The sequence below is a fragment of the Piliocolobus tephrosceles genome, chromosome 16 (genome assembly GCF_002776525.5).
Source record: "Piliocolobus tephrosceles isolate RC106 chromosome 16, ASM277652v3, whole genome shotgun sequence".
Lineage (NCBI taxonomy): Eukaryota > Metazoa > Chordata > Mammalia > Primates > Cercopithecidae > Piliocolobus > Piliocolobus tephrosceles.
The window spans coordinates 52,566,110-52,584,585 of record NC_045449.1 but is presented as its reverse complement, the minus strand read 5'-3'; the positions used below and the strand labels follow the sequence as shown (position 1 = coordinate 52,584,585).

General features: G+C 50.4%; 1 protein-coding gene and 1 pseudogene across 3 annotated transcripts; both read left to right on the top strand.

The window, feature by feature from the left end:
• Positions 1-2,297: 2,297 nt before the first annotated feature.
• LOC111525836 lies at positions 2,298-2,496 on the top strand (annotated as a pseudogene).
• Positions 2,497-12,989: 10,493 nt separating this feature from the next.
• Positions 12,990-17,202, top strand: TMEM101 (transmembrane protein 101). Of its 3 annotated transcripts, none has more exons than XM_023191410.1 (5): positions 12,990-13,061; positions 13,256-13,432; positions 13,878-14,058; positions 15,256-15,402; positions 16,167-17,202. In XM_023191410.1, the coding sequence occupies exons 3-5, from the start codon at positions 13,915-13,917 to the stop codon at positions 16,473-16,475; spliced, it is 600 nt and encodes a 199-aa protein (XP_023047178.1). In that variant the 5' UTR covers positions 12,990-13,061; positions 13,256-13,432; positions 13,878-13,914; the 3' UTR covers positions 16,476-17,202. The 3 variants fall into 3 exon arrangements, with proteins under 3 accessions (XP_023047178.1, XP_023047177.1, XP_023047176.1); XM_023191409.1 differs by having other exon boundaries at positions 13,256-13,479; XM_023191408.1 differs by having other exon boundaries at positions 13,256-13,600.
• The last annotated feature ends 1,274 nt before the right edge of the window (positions 17,203-18,476 follow it).

Sequence of the window (18,476 nt, the reverse complement as noted above, 5' to 3'; positions counted from 1 at the left end):
TGGGCAACAGAGTGAGACTCCGTCTAAAAAAAAAAAGAAAAGAAAATTGGAAATTTTGCTGAGCTCAAGGCTCTAGCAACCGTCTGTTGGCAATGTTTTCTTACAGATTATTGACAGTGGTTCCTCAAGTTTTTTCCAGTATAATCTGCTTATACCAGATCACCTGAACTAATTCCGAGGGGCTTGAGATTAACCAGAGACTCAGACTCATGCCCTAGGTTGATAATAGGTCTGCTATTCTTCCCATTCTAGACATAATCTATGTTATTCACCCCTTTGCTCTTGTCTAGTAGATCTTGACTTTTTTTTTTTTTTTTTTTTTTTTTTAAAGACAAGGTCTCCCTCTGTCACCCAGGCTGGAGTGCTGTGATGTGATCACAGCTTACTGCAGCCTCAACCTCTTGGGCTCAAGCAGTCCTTCCGCCCCAGCTTCCTGAGTAGCCGGGATTACAGGCGCATGCAACCATGCCCGGCTAATGGTTTTTTTTGTATTTTTAGTAGACACAGGGTTTCACCATGTTGGTCAGGCTGGTCTTGATCTCCTGATCTTGTGATCCGCTCGCCTCGGCCTCCCAAAGTGCTGGGATTACAGGTGTGAGCCAGCATGCCTGGAAATTTTTGGTGTTTTATGTAGAGAGGGGGTTTCACCATGTTGCTCAGGAATTCACGACCAACCTAGGCAACATAGTGAGACCTCATTTCTACAAAAAATTATTATTTTTTTGAGACAGAGTCTTGCTCTGTCGCCCAGGCTGGAGTGCAGTGACATGATCTCAGCTCACTGCAGCCTCCACCTCCTGGGTTGAGGTGATTCTCCTGCCTCAGCCTCCCCAGTAGCTGGGACTACAGATGCACACCACCACACCTGGCTAATTTGTATTTTAGAGACAGCGTTTCACCATGTTAGCCAGGCTGGTCTTGAACTCCTGACCTCAGGTGGTCTGCCCACCTTGGCTTCCCAAGGTGCTTGGATTACAGACATGAGCCACCACGCTCTGCCAAGCATGACTAGATTCTGTCTGGCCTGAGTTATGTTAGATTTTACGTCTACCCCTAACTAGCAGTATGACTTGGAAACTTAACTGGCTTTGTCAAACATTGGTTTCCTCGTCAGTAAAATTGGAGTCCCTGGTTGGGCACAGTGGCTCACGCCTGTAAATCCTAGCACTTTGGGAGGCTGAGGTGGGAGGATCAGTTGAGTCCAGGAATTCGAGAGCAGCCTGGGCAACACAGCAAAACCCCATCTCTACAAAAAATACAAAAATTAGCTGGGCTTGCTGGCACATACCTGTAGTCCCAGCTACTCAGGAGGCTGAGGTGGGAGGATCACCTGAGCCTGGGAGGTTGAGGCTGTGGTGGCCTGTGATTGCACCACTGCACTTCAGCCTAGGGACAGAGTGAGATGTCTCAAAAAAAAAAAAAAAAAAAAAAATGTTCCTTTCCTCAGTTGAGGATTAAATGAAGCCTTTAATGAGATGCCTGGCCCTTCTGTGTGGCCATTACTATTCTCTTAAGAGTTCACTGGGCAGGGCTAGTGAACACACTGGGAAACCTGGACAGGAGGTTTGGGCTCCTAGAGCAAGGCAGAGGTACTAGGCACAAATACTGTGTTCTGGGAGATGCTGGGCACAACTCAAATGCCAGGATGAAGTGTTTTGACCTTTGGCCTAGTGAGAAGAAAAAGCATTCCCTTCCTTTGTGCCTAGACAAGACCTGGGTGAATTATAGATGATGGCAGATTTCTCAGGCAGGCAGTATAGAATGAAGGAGGAGACACCTGACTCCTACCCGAACTGAGGGAGGGCGCTTGGGCCTCAAGCTGCCATTCTCACAATACAGAGCAGGTTGTGGGTCTCCAGAAGGAAGTGAGGAAAGAGTCTGGGGGCGAGCCCTGCTTCCCTGGATGCAAGGCCATAAGGTGGGGATTTCCTAAGCCTGTCCCACATGCTCACCCTTGGGACTGCGGCTTCCCTGAGAGCTGGTCCTGCTGCTGCTCGTGAGGGCAGGACTTTGGCAGGAGGCCAGAGAGGCGGGCAACTAGAGCCCAGATTCTTTCCACTGCCATTTCTGGGCTGGGGCTGCACTCAGGTGCTGCCAGGAACACAGGTGAGTGCATTGGACTTTCACGGCCTGAGGCCCTATCCTCAGTGCCCAGACAGGGCCAGGATCTTGTTGATGCTCTGACCTCTGGCAGAACGGGAGCTCCAGAAATGTTGGCTGCTTGAGAGCAATTGAATGCATGTTTGGGGGCCGGGGAAGGCAGAGTTTCTCCTGGGTCCCTCTAGAAAGTCAGTGAGAAGCCTGTACTCTCAGGGATCATTGCTGTAGTTACGAGATAAGCTTCTCTAAACATGCAGAGCAGTAGTAACTGAGGAGGCGCAGTCTCTCCTGAGCGTGACTCTGGCTGTTGGTGTGGCTTTGGGGCAGCTGCTGTGTGCCACTGATGATCCTGCTCCTCTTCCTTTGGGAAAGTAAGAGGGAGAGAACAGCCTGAGTGGGGGTGAAAGTCAGTGAGCTGCAGTGTGGGATGGGAGGAAGGAGGTGCAGAGAATTATAGGCCATCTTCCCTGATTGCTCCTCATCCAGCAGGAAGAAGGAATGAGAGGTGGTTAAGGGAGGGCGATCCGAATGCTGGGGTCGCAGGCCAAGAGGACTCTTGCCAGAAGCTTAGGTAACACTTAAAATCATGGGAGATGGAGACAGGGTGTCTTTGAGACGATGTTTGGGCACCCAGCAAATGGTGAGACCCCTGAATGGCATCTACTTGTGTTTTTCTCCCCTAGCATCACTGTGCTTGCCAGGGTCCCAGGCAGAGGAGTGAGGCCTGAAGGTCTCAGCAGCCATGAGTGCTTGATGCCATCCTCATCCCAGCCCTTCATGGAGCAAGGACGGGTTGGGTGTGGCCACACCTCCCTCACAATGCCTATTGTCATAGTGGTGGCATCAATGTTTCTCACGAGTCTGGCGGCAGCATGCCCAATACCATGCACCTGCCCTATCTCAGGCAGCGTGGTGGACTGTGGGGGCCTCCACCTGCTCCGTCTCCCAGGCTGCCTGATGGAGTCTGGCTCCTGGAGCTGAGCCACAATAATCTCAGCCATCTGCCAGTTGGCACCTTCCAGGGCCTTTGGGGACTGCGGGTGTTGCTGCTTTCTCACAATATCCTGCGGGATCTGTCTGGTGGGGCCCTAGGGGGCCTGAGTTTCCTGGAGCAGCTGGACCTCAGCCACAACCAGCTGGCCCATCTGCCCCCAGACTTCTCAGCTACCCTGGGCTCTCTGCTCCGCCTGGACCTCTCACAACCTACTCACTTTCCTGGACCCCAGCAGCCTGTGGCTCCTGGGGAGCCTGAAGCAGCTCGACCTGAGCCACAATCAGCTGGCTGAACTGACCGCAGGGGTCTTTGGGGGCCTCTTCTGCCTACACTGGCTCTCGCTGGCTGGGAACCAGCTGCAGCGGGTGGAGGGTGCTGCCCTGGCCGTTATGCCAGGCTTGGAAGTCCTCTCTCTAGCTGGGAATGACATCAGCGAGCTGGAGGCCGAGGCGTTTGCAACCTTAGGGGCACTGGGCCTTCTCTCCCTCGTGGGGAACCAACTGCAGCACCTGGAGTTCAAGGCAGTGGCAGGCATCCGGACAGCAGGCACGCGGCTGCTGTTGGCCGATATACCCCTGGACATGTGACTGTGACCTGCAGCGAGCCTTCGGAAAGCTGGGTCACCTGCGGCACTTGCGTGTGGTAGACCTGGGCAACCTGACCTGCGCTGGGCCTGAAAGGCTGTCAGGAGCAGTGCTGAGTGGTGTGGAGGCCCAGCTTTGCCTGGCTGAGACTGCCACTGTGCTGGGCATCACGGGCACCGTGCTAAGCGCAAGCGCAGGCAGGGCCCAGAAGAAGCCGGGGAGCTGGGGAGTTTTCTGGAGAGGTGAGGGGTACTGCCGAGCAAGGTCGAGGCAGCTGGAGGAGGGAGAGCAGAGGAAGGTGTGAGAGAGGAAAAGGGAAGTTCTCAGAAGTCTGTGGAACTCAATTGCGGAAAAGTTGAGGAAACACTTTTCCTCAGTTGTCTGAGGAAAAGTTAAATATTAAATTTGAACTCAGTTGAACATGGACACAAACAATGGTCACCAAGTCCCAGAATGAGCTGTGTGAGCTCCTTGAGGCATTCATCCAGCGCTGTTTCGGAGAAGTCTCTATTTCAATCTATTCCTATACGTTACTTATTGAAAAACAATAGACACTCGCAAAAACAAGTTGACCTTTTTGTGTTCCTTGAGCCCGGTCACAAAGGGCCTCGTGACTGGAGCTCATGCCAAACAACTCGTTACAAAAGAGCTAGGGTCCCAGACTGCGCCGAAGCTTCATGAGACCGCTGCTCGTCTGTGCATGGACGAGTGGCTGACTCTGGAGCCCAGGCTGTTGCTTCCCAGACTGGTAGTGAATCCTCCGTAGTCTGGTGAGTGTAAATGTATATATCTCTTTTCCCTTCTCCCCTTCCCATTGCAATTTGCTTATTGTATCATTTGCTTATTATATTAATTTGCTTATATCATTCGCTGATTATATCTGCATTGCCATTTACGTTGGATAAAGCTAGTTTACCCTTAAACGTATTGTGTGTGTGTGCCTTTTCTTCTCCCCTCGTGCATCTCTCACGTGGAACATTTTTGATGTCACGAACAGAATCCGAAAGAAACCGTAAGGACCGGGCTGGGAGCTTGGAGACTTCCCATATCCAGGGATGGGAACTCCCCCAGTTCTTCCCCGTGGCCATTGAGTGGTCCAAGGGAATTGGCCTTTGTGAAAATTGGGAATCTAAATTAGTGCAATTTGAACCTTTGTGCGTGAAGTGCTTCAGGGAATCCCAGTTGGTAAAGGGGATGATGAGGGAATTTCCCTGCATGGATGGTGCTTGCTTACTGCTTATAAGTTAATGTGACTAGCTGCTACAGGATAAATGTAAGCTGGAAAAGGAAAGTGCTAATCTGACTTCCAGACTGGTCTTGGCCCAATGCCAGGCCTATGTCTTGACTGATCAGGCTCAAAGCTATCAGCTTGGCTGGGCGCGGTGGCTCAAGCCTGTAATCCCAGCACTTTGGGAGGCCGAGACGGGTGGATCACGAGGTCAGGAGTTCGAGACCATCCTGGCTAACACGGTGAAACCCCATCTCTACTAAAAAAAAAAATACAAAAAACTAGCCGGGTGAGGTGGCGGGCGCCTGTAGTCCCAGCTACTCAGGAGGCTGAGGCAGGAGAATGGCGTAAACCCGGGAGGCGGAGCTTGCAGTGAGCTGAGATCCGGCCACTGCACTCCAGCCTGGGCGACAGAGCGAGACTCCGTCTCAAAAAAAAAAAAAAAAAAAAAAAAAAAAAAAGCTATCAGCTTATTGATGAAAAAAGCATCTGTCTGAGTGGCCCAGTCAGTGTAAAACTGAAGAAGTAGTCAGCCAGGGTTTGGGGCAGGTAAAAACCCAGCTCCTATCTCAAGGATGGAAAATTAATCCTAGTAAAATTCAAGGACCTGCACAAACTGTAAAATTCCTTGGCATCCTATGGAATAAGGGAAATAATCAATTTTACCAAAGGCTAAGGCTAGAATACTAGAATTTGCAAGCCCTACTACTAAAAAGGAAGCCCAGAAATTGGCTTGTTTGGATTCTGGAAACGTCATATTCCCCATTTGGGTAACATCTTACAACCTCTGCATGCAGTCATTAGAAAACGCTATGACTTTCACTGGGGAGAGAAAGAGACCATGGCTTTTGAACAAGCTAAGCAGTGAAATTGGCACTAGATCTATGGCCTATACGGGATGGCCCAGTAGAACTGCAAGTAACTGTCCTAAATCAACATGCTAATTGGAGCCTTAGGCAGAAATAAGATGGGAAGATGGTATCTTTGGAGTTTTGGACCCGGAAGCTGCCAGAGGCCAGCAAAGCTTATACCCCTTTCAAGAGGCAATTGTTAGCTTGCTGTTAGGCTTTGCTGGAAACGGAGCACCTCTGCTTCAACCATGATGTCTTTATGATTATGACTTGGGTCATGAGTTTTCCCAGAACTCACCAGTTCTGATGAAGGAAGTGGTGGGAGCAGCCAGCTGGCTGAATTGGTAGCCGTCCTCGAAGCTCTTCAGGAGGAGGCCAGAGGGATTTGTCACTTGTATACCAACTCTTGGTCAGTAGCAAACGGTCTCACTACTAGGATGCCCCAGTGGCAACAAAACAAATGGTTAATTGGGAATAAAGAGGTTTGGGGAAAACAATACTGTGAAGATACCTGAATCCTGGAGCACACTACCATTATCACTGTTTGCCATGTTGGTGCTCATGTGTCTCTGCTTTCTCTTGACAGACTATTTAATCAGCAGGCAGATCAACAGGCCAAAATTTCCACCATAACTGCAAACTTGAATGCGGATGAATGGATTACAGCACGGTCAAGCCTTGCAGTGAGAGGCCTTATAATGTATGGTGGTATAATTGATAGTTATAATTGATAGTTACATTTAACTGGGGAGAGTTAAAGGTCATTTTATCCAATACCACTGCAGATTCTTTTGCTATAAAACCGCAGATGCGGGTTGCTCAATTGTTAGTGGTACCTTGTCAACAATTAACCCCTGAGGAAATTTCTGCCCCAATAGAAACAACATATAGAATGGAGACTTCAGGTCCACCAGAGTGGGCAACTTAAATCCTGGAGCCAAAATATGGGTACAGTGTTCATCAGATCCTGCCCCTAAGACTGGTGACCTTGTAGCTATTGGAGCCAAATATGAAGGCATAGTACAATTTCCTAAAGATGAAAAACAATATCATGTTCCCCTCCATTTTTGTTATTACAGAGAATAACCTGTCTGCTAGTAATCAGCACCTGGGTCACCATGGCTGAGGCTGAGAATGAGTTCATCAACTGGGTAGCCACTGCCGCAATAGAAGCCAACTGCAGTCAGTGCTGGCTATGTGTCGAGTTGCCAGAGGCCGCTGGGAATGGGCTACCTTGGAGAATTGTCCCTGCTAACATTTCTGAATGGCTATGCCAATACCAATGGGAGTGGAGTAACACTTGGTTTTGTTTTGTTTTGCTTTTTTGAGCCGAAGCCTTTCTCTGCCACCCAGGCTGCAGTGAGGTGGCACGATCTTGGCTCAGTGCAACCTCCGCCTCCTGGGTTCAAGTGATTCTCCTGCCTCAGCCTCCCAAGTAGCTGGGACTATAGGCACATGCCACCATGCCCAGCTAATTTTTTGTATTTTCAGTAGAGACGGGGTTTCACCGTGTTGCCCAGGCTGGTGTCAAACTCCTGAACTCAGGTGATCCGCCCACCTCCCAAAGTGCTGGGATTGTAGGCATGAGCCACCGCGCCCAGCCCGGGATAACACTTGTAATCCAACCTGGACTTCTTTTAACCAAACAGTCCATTTTTGCCCAAGCCCAAACAAAGCACAGCACCTTTGTTACTTAAATTACACATAACAGCGATACAATTATAGTAGAATTCTTTCTGTTCCCCGGGGGGCCCTCTAGGTATGTGAATCCTACAGGTGGTGATACCTGCTCCCACATTGGATGGGGAAACACACTTGGGGGTGGTCATTAATTCCATTCACCATCCGGGATAATATTCCCCTCCCCAGTAATCTAGATGCTTACAAACATTGCTGGTTACGAATGCGCCGGACTCCGTGGTGACGGTACCCTATCACAGTATTCTCCCCTGCCGCCGGTACAACCCTGCTTCAGCAACAAATTAAAATATTCAGCTTACATGTAGAAAAAGCTCTTAATGATAGTAGCATGGAACTTATGTTGTTATCAGATAAATGTGCTCAGCTGTGTACTGTCGTGTTGCAAAGTCAAATGGCATCAGGTTTGCTTACCGCAGCCCAAGGAAAAGTTTGCCCCTTACTGCATACTGAATGTTATGTGTACATCCCTGAAATTCTCAAAATATGACTCTCCTTGCTAAGCCACGGGGGGTGTGGTTTTTATTTATTATGCTTTTTTTTTTTTTGAGATGGGGCCTCGCTCTGCCACCCAGGCTGGAGTGCAGTGGCATGATCTTGGCTCACTGCAACCTCCATCTCCGAGATTCACGCCATTCTCCTGCCTCAGCTTCCTAAGTAGCTGGGACTACAGGCGCATACCACCACGCCCAGCTAATTTTTTGTACTTTTAGTAGAGACGGGGTTTTGCCGTGTTAGCCAGGATGGTCTTGATCTCCTGACGTTGTGATCTGCCCACCTCGGCCTCCAAAAGTGCTGGGATTACAGGCGTAAGCCACTGCGCCTGGCTAATTATACTTTTCATTCTCCTGTGCTTACCCTGTATCTGTAATCTATATCAACTGTGCCTTCCCTATGTATCCCTAGGAGTATTTTCCTACAATTGAGTATCAAATTGAGGTCGAATGTGGAGGAAAAGTTAAATATTAAATTTGAACTCAGTTGAACAAGGACACAAACAATGGTCACCAAGTCCCGGAACGGGTTGTGTGAGCCCCTCGAGGCATTCATCCAGCGCTGTTTCGGAGAAATCTCTATTTCAATCTATTCCGATATGTCAGTTATTGAAAAACAACAGACAATCACAAAAACAAGTTGATCTTTTTACGTTCCTTGAGTCTGGTCACAAAGGGCCCTCGTGCCTGGACCTTATGCCAAACAACTCGTTACAAAAGAGCTAGGGTCCTAGACTGCGCCGAAGCTTCATGAGACCTCTCCTCGTCTGTGCACAGACAAGTGGCCGACTCGAGCCCAGGCTGTTGCTTCCCAGTCTGGTAGCGAATCCTCCATAGTCTGGTGAGTGTAAATATATATATCTGTTTTCCCTTCTCCCCTTCCCATTGCAACTTGCTTATTATTTGCTTATTATATGTGCATTGACATGTATGTGGGATAAAGCTTCTTTATCCTTAAAGGTATTGTATGTATGCCTTTTCTTTCTTTCTTTTTTTTTTGAGGCGGAGTCTCGCTCTGTCGCCCAGGCTGGAATGCAGTGGCCAGATCTCGGCTCACTGCAAACTCCGCCTCCCGGGTTCATGCCATTCTCCTGCCTCAGCCTCCCGAGTAGCTGGGACTACAGGCGCCCGCCACCTCGTCCGGCTAGTTTTTTGTATTTTTTAGTAGAGACGGGGTTTCACCGTGTTAGCCAGGATGGTCTCAATCTCCTGACCTCGTGATCTGCCCGTCTCGGCCTCCCAAAGTGCTGGGATTACAGACTTGAGCCACCACGCCCGGCCGTATGTATGCCTTTTCTTCTCCCCATGTGTGTCTCCCGCACAGAACACGAGGCAGGGGTAGGAGTAACTGAGGGTGGGGGGACCACAGGGACAAATGGCTGTGTTCATTTCTCAGGGGCCAGGCCACCCACCCATCCCCCTCTTCTGGCCTGATAGGATGCCAGCATCTGTCCCAACCCTAGAAATGAGGATTTGGCCCCAGGTCCTTCCCTTCTCAGTATCCCTCGGGAAAGAGGAAAGAGCAGGAAAAGGCAGAGAGGGACTTCAGCCCAGAGAAGGGGTAACAAGGTAAGCTTCCTCAATCCAATCTTCCCCTCCCCCTCACACAAATCCCTGGCCACTGCTGCTGGAGACTTGATTGGAAACTGCTTGCTAAGGTTATGATGGGAGGGTGGGGCGTTGTGCCTATAGGGACAACCCAGGCAGACTCCTAGGACTATTTTATGGACATGTTGTACACAATCCTGTACTGGTCGTCCTCAACACTTTAGGGCTGTACACCTCAGCCATCTGAAACAGGGAGAGGAGACTGGAAAAATAAAACCAATTAGAAAGTTGATTCTGTACTCTGTGCCTGTATTGTGGTAAAGGAAATTTGTTTTGTGTGGTTGTCACTGGTGGGCAGAGACAGACAAAATTACCTTTAACTCAGACTTTTTCTCATTCCCCTTGCCTAGAGACCTCCCCACCCTCCAACATACATGTATACAATCTCATTCCCTAGGTCTTTGCATCTATGTATTCGTCTCTCATGTTCTTTTACTTTTTAGAGATGGGGTCTTGCTTTGTCACCCAGGGTGGAGTGCAATAGTGCACTCATAGCTCACCGCAGCCTCAAATTCCTCGAGGAATCCTCTTGCCTCAGCCTCCTGAGTAGCTGGATTACAGATGCGAGCCGCCGTGCTTGGCTTCTCATGGTCTTTCTGATTTACCCAGACCTTATCCTAGTGACTGTGTTTATTTATGAGACAGAGTCTTGCTCTGTCATCCAGGCTGGAGTGCAGTGGTGCGAACTCGACTCACTGCAACCACCTTCTCCTGGGATCAAGCGATCCTCCTGTCTCAGACTCCTGAATAGCTGGGATCACAGGCTCCCGCCACCACGCCCAGCTAATTTTTAGTAGAGATGGGGTTTTGCCATGTTGGCCAGGCTTGTCTCGAACTCCTGGCCTCAAGTGATCCACCTGTGCCTCTGCCTCCCAAAGTTCTGGGATTATAGGTGTGAGCCACCATGCCCGACCCTAGTGACTGATTTAAAATGAAATGTGAAAAGGCGTTTTATTGTCCACCCTTCACTGGCTAGTTGGGGATTTTTTTTTTTTTTTAAGACAGTTTCGCTCTTGTCGCCCAGACTGGAGTGGAATGGCGCGAATTTGGCTCACTCCAACCTCCGCCTCCTGGATTCAATCAATTCTCCTGCCTCTCAGCCTCCCAAGTAGCTGGGATTACATGTGCCTCCCACCATGCCTGGCTGTTTTTTTTTGTTTTTTTTTTTTTTTGGGAGGGGGTCTCACCTTGTTGCCCAGGCTGGAATGCAGTAGCACAATCTCAGCTCACTGCAACCTCTGCCTCCTGGGTTCAAGCAATTCTCCTGCCTCAGCCTCCTGAGTAGCTGGGATTACAGGCATGCACCACTGCATCTGGCTTTTTTTTTTAGATGAGTCTCGCTCTGTTGCCCAGGCTGGAGTGCAGTGGCGCGATCTTGGCTCACTGCAAGTTCCGCCTCCCTGCCTCTTCACCTGCCTCAGCCTCCCAAGTAGCTGGGACTACAGGTACCTGCCACCAAGCCCGGCTAATTTTTTTGTATTTTTAGTACAGATGGGGTTTCACCGTGTTAGCCAGGATGGTCTCGATCTCCTGACCTTGTGATCCTCGCCTCCCAAAGTGCTGGGATTATAGGCGTGAGCCACCGCACCCGGCCTAATTTTTTTGTATCTTTAGTAGAGATGGGTTTTCACCGTGTTGGCCACGCTGGTCTCAAACCCCTGACCTCAGGTGATCCACCCTCCTCTAGGCCTCCCAAAGTGCTTGGATAATAGGCATGAGCCAACACACCCTGCCTGGTGGGAATTTTTTTTTTTTTTTGAGACAGAGTTTCGATCTGTTGCCCAGGCTGGAGTGCAGTGGCGCTATCTCAGCCCACTGCAAGCTCTGCCGCCCGGATTCACACCATTCTCCTGCCTCAGCCTCCTGAGTAGCTGGGACTACAGGCGCCCGGAGTAGCTGGGATTACAGCCATCACGTCTGGCTAATTTTTGTATTTTTAGTAGAGACAGGGTTTCACCATCTTGGCCAGGCTGGTCTTGAACTCCTGACCTTGTGATCCACCTGCCTCGGCCTCCTAAAGTGCTGGGATCACAGGCGTGAACCACCGTGCCCAGCCCAACACCTTTTCATTTATCTGTACAGCACATATTTCCTGAGGGCATCCTGTATACCAGGCCCTGAGGATGTACAGATGGTTCCCAGCACTGGAGTTTTCAACTTTACATTGGTGCGAAAGCAGATCTGCATTCAGTGGAAACTGTATTTCTCTTGTAATGCTGGGCAGTGTCAGCGAGCCACAGCTTCCAGTCAGCCACACATTTTCAACTTACAGTATTTTCAACCTGTGATGGGTTTATCAGGATATAACTCTATCACAAGTCAAGAAGCATCTGTAAACAGTAAACAGAAACCCAGGCACTGTGTTTGTCCTTATGGAGCTCACAATCTAGTGGGGGAAGATTGTCAATAAAAGAATCACAAATACGTTGGCTGGGTGCAGTGGCTCGTGCCTATAATCCCAGCACTTTGGGAGGATGAGGTGGATGGATCGCTTGAGGTTAGGAGTTCGAGACCAGGCTGGTCAACATGGTGAAACCCTGTCTCCACTAAAAATAAAAATTAGCCAGGTGTGGTGGCGGGTGCCAGTAATCCCAGCTACTTGGGAGGCTGAGGCAGGAGAATCGCTTGAACCTGGGAGGTGTAGGCTGTAGTGAGCCAAGATCGCACCACTGCACTCCAGCCTGGGTGACAGAGTGAGACCCTGTCTCAAAAATGGAAAAAAGCATATATATATATGTATAATTGTCACCGTGCCAAGTGATTCAAAGGAAGGTAGCTGATGTTATGAGAACATATAAACGGGTGAAGGGTGGGAGAAGGGTCTGAGGACACACTGAAGGGGAATGCAGAGACCATCTGGATGTCCGCTGCAATTAAACTGACAAAATATGACAATTTGGGCTACAGTGGGAGCATGGCAGCTGGAGAAATGGACTGCCTTGAGATGTTCCAGATGTTCAGATCTTCCTTTTCTCTCAGGCAACAGGCAAAAGGCAAAACCCAAAGAGGTGACTTTGAGCCAGGAGGACCCCTTACTTTGAACTTAACAGAAACGGGGATTTCCTCTGGTGCGTTATGTGTACCATTTATTGAACCGCTACCATGTACTAGGACCGACCTTGTCACATTTAAAGTTCACAACTCTGGCGCGGAGCACTGGCTCACGTCTGTAAACCCAGCACTTTGTAATCCCCGCCCCCGAGGGGGGCGGATCACGAGGTCAGGAAATCGAGACCATCCTGGCTAACACGGTGAAACTCCATCGCTACTAAAACTACAAAAAATTAGCCGGGGCCTGGTGGCACGCGCCGAGTAGTCCCAGCTACCTGGGAGGCTGAGGCAGGAGAATCGCTTGAACCCGGGATGCGGAGATTACAGTGAGCCGGGATCGCACCATCGCACTCCAGCCTAGGCGACAGAGTGAGACTCCGTCTCAAAAACAAAACAAAACAAAACAAAACAAAACAAAACAAAACAAAACAAAGGAAGAAGTTCAACTCTGAGGTAGGTGTCATTATCCCCATTTCATGATACATCGCATAAAGTGTAGGTGATATGCCCAAAATCACACCGGGTTGGAATTAGGATTAGTGCCCTGATCGGGCTGCATTCAAAGACCAGTTTGCTTTAATACATCAAACTACGGTCCAAGACTTCTGCTATCTTGAGCCCACTGTTCCTAGTTTTCAATTTTGCAGGGACACAGATGGGCCCTGAAGGCTCCATGAGCAGACGAAAATGTTGGACTTCGCAACTAGATCACCTTAGCTCCGGAACTACAGAGCGATATCGTTGTTTCCGGGAGGAAAAAAAAAGAAAAAGCGCTTAACCCGGAAGCTGCGTGTCCCATCCCCGCTCCGGCCTCTCTGACTGGGGTGAGGCCGCAGCGGACTGCCCTTTCCCAAGATGGCGTCGAAGATAGGTTCGAGACGGTGGATGTTGCAGCTGATCATGCAGTTGGGTTCGGTGCTGCTCACACGCTGCCCCTTTTGGGGCTGCTTCAGCCAGCTCATGCTCTACGCTGAGAGGGCTGAGGCACGCCGGTGAGCAGGCCTACGCAGCCGCTAAACGCGGCAGGGGGCGGTGATGTGGGAAATAAATTGGGGGCTAGAAGTCGGGACCCTTGGACTGGGAGGAATTGGGACCTCCCTGGGAGGGGTTCTGGTCTGCTTGTCGGGCCAAATCTGGTAGGGCAGTCCTGTCCATGGGAGGGGAGTCTCGTTTGGGGGAGCAGTGGAGCCTGTGGGAACTCAAGGGGTCTCAAATTTCTTTCCCCACCCCTTCATTCTGTCCTCGTTGCTTCCCCACTCCCGGTCGCAGGAAGCCCGACATCCCAGTGCCTTACCTGTATTTCGACATGGGGGCGGCCGTGCTGTGCGCTAGTTTCATGTCTTTTGGCGTGAAGCGGCGCTGGTTCGCCCTGGGGGCCGCACTCCAATTGGCCATTAGCACCTACGCCGCCTACATCGGGGGCTACGTCCACTACGGGGAATGGCTGAAGGTGAGCGCCTCGGCCCCAAAAGGGGCGTCCCTCTGGGTGACGGGGAATCAGGCCAATGCCCAGGGCTGTTGGTGGGCGATGAATGGTGCTGGCCAGGTGCACGGTGTGAAGCCTGGGAGGTTCGAACCCCTAGGCTTATGGAGATTACAGAGCGCAGAAATGGATCTTAGAGACCACACAAACTTCCTCTTCAAAGTGTGGAAACTGAGGTCCAGAGATGGGAAACAGACTTTCCCAAAGCCACACCACAGTTAGGATACCGGTGGGACCAGAACCCCAGTCACCTGGTTCCCAGAATCTTTTAAACTGTTTAGTAATTTCAGACTCATGGGGTACAAAGGACCTTGGAGAGTACCTAGTTTTCATAAAATAATTTTATGTAAATGTAATTACTCTTAGTATAGAATTTAAGCCAGAACCTGTGCCAGGCCCTGCAGGCTTGGAGATAAGGTTGGATAAAGGCACTGTCCTTGAGGAAGAGACTGTCAGACCCTCAGGGGAGGCAGATGTGTGAACAACTACAGGGCAGCAAGATCAATGTTTTTGTGGGATAGATCCCATACCACGTAGAATAAAGAACACCAAGTTTAGAGTCTACATATCTGAGAGTGAGGAAGGGAGAAACACATGTGTCTGGGTTCTGCCACTTACTGGCAGGTAGGACCTGCCAGTTTTCTTTTTTGTTGTTGTTTTTTGAGACGGAGTCTCGCTCCATAGCCCAGGCTGGAGTGCAGTGGCGCAATTTTGGCTCACTGCAACCTCCGCCTCGCAGGTTCAAGTGATTCTCCTGCCTCAGTCTTCCAAGTAGCTGGGACTACAGGTGCCCTTCACACCCAATTAATTTTTGTATTTTTAGTAGAGACAGGGTTTCCTCACGTTGGCCAGGCTGGTCTCAAACTCCTGACCTCAGAGTGATCCACCTGCCTCGGCCTCCCAAAGTGCTGGGATTACAGGCGGCAGCCACCACGCCCGGCCAGATCTGACAGTTTTCTTGACCCTCTGGGCCTCGGTTTCTACTTCTATATATATATAAAAAGAATGATCTGTCTCTGTTGCATCTGCCCACCAAGCTTGGAAATGTAGGAGGGTTCATCAGATGGAATGGGATGTGTAGAGATGGGTGGTTCTACGCTCTGGGAAGCCAGGAGAGATGCGGCCGCTACAGTTCTTGACTGGAGTCTCCTTGCCCTGGCCTAGGTCCGTATGTACTCGCGCACAGTTGCCATCATCGGCGGCTTTCTTGTGTTGGCCAGCGGTGCTGGGGAGCTGTACCGTCGGAAACCTCGCAGCCGCTCCCTGCAGTCCACCGGCCAGGTGTTCCTGGGTATCTACCTCATCTGTGTGGTATGTTGGGGGACTGTTGGTTGGAGGTGCCTGGCTAGGAGTGAACTGTGAGTCCAGGCACGGCAGAACCCCAGGAAGGTAGACACAGAACGAGGCCTTGTATGCAGTTCCTGATGGCCTGGCTCCCTGAGAATTATCCTGGCCAGCTTCTAGGCCTCAGGGCCCTCCAAATGCCTGTTGAGAGGCCCTTCCTCCAACAGTGTTGCCATGAGGTAGACTGGCCATTAAATTCCAACCCTGAGAGCCAGGAGAACAAGATGGGGTGATTCTCTCATGGCTCCAGCCCCCAAAGGACTAGAAGGGGATAAAGGAGAGGTTTGGTGGGAGTCAGGCCCCAGCTGGGACTCTGCCTCCTAGAGCTGATGAGAGCTCTAGGGTAGCCACTTATGGTTCTCCCTGGTGCTAGAGGAGGCCAGGATGGATGGGGACATGGACAGGCCCCAAGCTACTTGGTCTCATCTTAATTACTGAGTATATCTCATGTACAGCTGTGTGAGCTCCCATATTCAGAGGTGGGAGCTCCAGTCTGACTGGAAATACACTTCCTTCATAGCCCCTAGGATGAGGGGAGAGATAGACCCTAACCTCCTGGGGCTCCATAGTCTGAGAGGGAGACAAAGGCCCTACTTTCAGAGGTTCCCCAGTCCAAGAGGGGAGTCAGAAGCCCATTTGCAGGGTCTCATTTGCAGGTGCCATCTCAGGGGTGGTTTTCCCGACAGGCTTCTGAGCCTGTTGGAGAGTCTTAGAGGATGGTATGTCTCCAGGCCTACTCACTGCAGCACAGCAAGGAGGACCGGCTGGCGTATCTGAACCATCTCCCAGGAGGGGAGCTGATGATCCAGCTGTTCTTCGTGCTGTATGGCGTCCTGGCCCTGGCCTTTCTGTCAGGCTACTACGTGACCCTCGCTGCCCAGATCCTGGCTGTACTGCTGCCCCCGGTCATGCTGCTCATTGATGGCAATGTTGCTTACTGGCACAACACACGGCGTGTTGAGTTCTGGAACCAGATGAAGCTCCTTGGAGAGAGTGTGGGCATCTTCGGAACTGCTGTCATCCTGGCCACTGATGGCTGAGTTTTATGGCAAGAGGCTGAGATGGGCACAGGGAGCCACTGAGGGTCACCCTGCCTTCCTCCTTGCTGGTCCAGTTGCTGTTTATTTATGCTTTTTGGTCCGTTTGATCTTTTGCTTTTTTAAAATTGTTTTTTTGCAGTTAAGAGGCAGCTCATTTGTCCAAATTTCTGGGCTTAGCGCTTGGGAGGGCAGGAGCCCTGGCACTAATGCCATACAGGTTTTTTTCCTGTTAGGAGAGCTGAGGCCAGCTGCCTCCTGGATCTCCTGTCCCTGAGAAGGGAGTATGGCAGGGCTGGGATGCGGCTACTGAGAGTGGGAGACAGAGGAAAGAAGATGGAAATTGGAAGTGAGCAAATGTGAAAAATTCCTCTTTGAACCTGGCAGATGCAGTTAGGCTCTACAGTGCTGTTCAGAGACTGAGAGTGAGTGTGTGTGTTAATACATGTGGATCAGGCCCAGGAGGGGCCCAGGAGCTGAGCACTACAGAAGTCACATGGGTCCTCAGGGCATGTTAGGGGCAGAAACAGTACCAGCTCTCTGTCATTCACCTTGAGAGCGGAGCAGACCCTGGTCTGCTCTGGACTGTGCAGGGGTGGAACAAGCAGTGACCAGCTTTGCCCTTCCTGCTGTCTCCATTTCTAGCTCCATGGTTGGCCTGGTGGGGGTGGAGTTCCCTGCCAAACACCAGACCACACAGTCCTCCAAAAATAAACATTTTATATAGACATTTGGTTTTGCTTTTCTCTTCTCCCCACAGGGCACTTTGCCATTGGCTGGGATTGATCTTGGGTTTCTTGAAACACCAGATCTGGTTAAGCCCCACCGTGGGCCTCCTGTGATCTTTCTCCTGTTCCAAGATTTCCCACAGTTCTTTGGCTCTCTTTTTTTTTTTTTTTTTTTTTTTAATTTTTTTTTTTTTTAGAGATGAGGTTTCGCTTTGTTGTCCAGGCTGGTTTCAGACTCCTTGGCTCAATCAATTTTTGTTGTCCAGGCTAGTTTCAAACTCCTTGGCTCAATCGATTCTTCAGCCTCAGCCTCAGTCTCCCAAAGTGCTGGGACTACAGGCATGAGCCACTGTGCCCAATGGCTCTCTTTTTCAAGAATCTCAAAATCGTCACTGTACTATATGCTTTCGATCCCTCACCTCAATCCCTCTTGTTGTAGGTTGTCTTTTTCTCCCCATTTGGAGCTGGTTCTTATGAAGACATCTTTGGTGAGAGCAGCTAGAGGGAGAGAACTGTGAAGTGTCCACTGTGAAGTAGAATATTTTACATTTTACACATGAAGGAAACGGAGGCTCAGAGAGGGTAAGCAGTTTTGGTCAAGCCACAGAGCAAATCCAGCCCACAGCGCTGGATTCCAGGTCGGGTGTATCTAATGGCGAGGTCCAGATATGTACTCAGTGTGACCCATCTCCTGAGGGGAGATAGAGGCCACTCTATTCCAGCCCCTACTATGCCATGATGGTCTGTGGACCTTTGCCCTTTGTTTTTTTTTGTTGTTGTTGTTTGTTTGTTTTTTTTTGTTTTTTTTTGAGACGGAGTCTCGCTCTGCCGCCCAGGCTGGAGTGCAGTGGCTGGATCTCAGCTCACTGCAAGCTCCGACTCCCGGGTTCACGCCATTCTCCTGCCTCAGCCTCCCGAGTAGCTGGGACTACAGGCGCCCGCCACGTCGCCCGGCTAGTTTTTTGTATTTTTAGTAGAGACGGGGTTTCGCCATATTAGCCAGGATGGTCTCGATCTCCTGACCTCGTGATCCGCCCGTCTCGGCCTCCCAAAGTGCTGGGATTACAGGCTTGAGCCACCGCGCCCGGCCTTGTTGTTTGTTTTTGAGATGGAGTCTTGCTCTGTCGCCCAGGCTGGAGTGCAGTGGCATGATCTCTGCTCACTGTGAGCTCTGTCTCCTGGGTTCATGCCATTCTCCTGCCTCAGCCTCTGGAGTAGCTGGGACTACAGTTTTTTTTTTTTTTTTTTTTTTTGAGATAGAGTCTCGCTCTGTCAC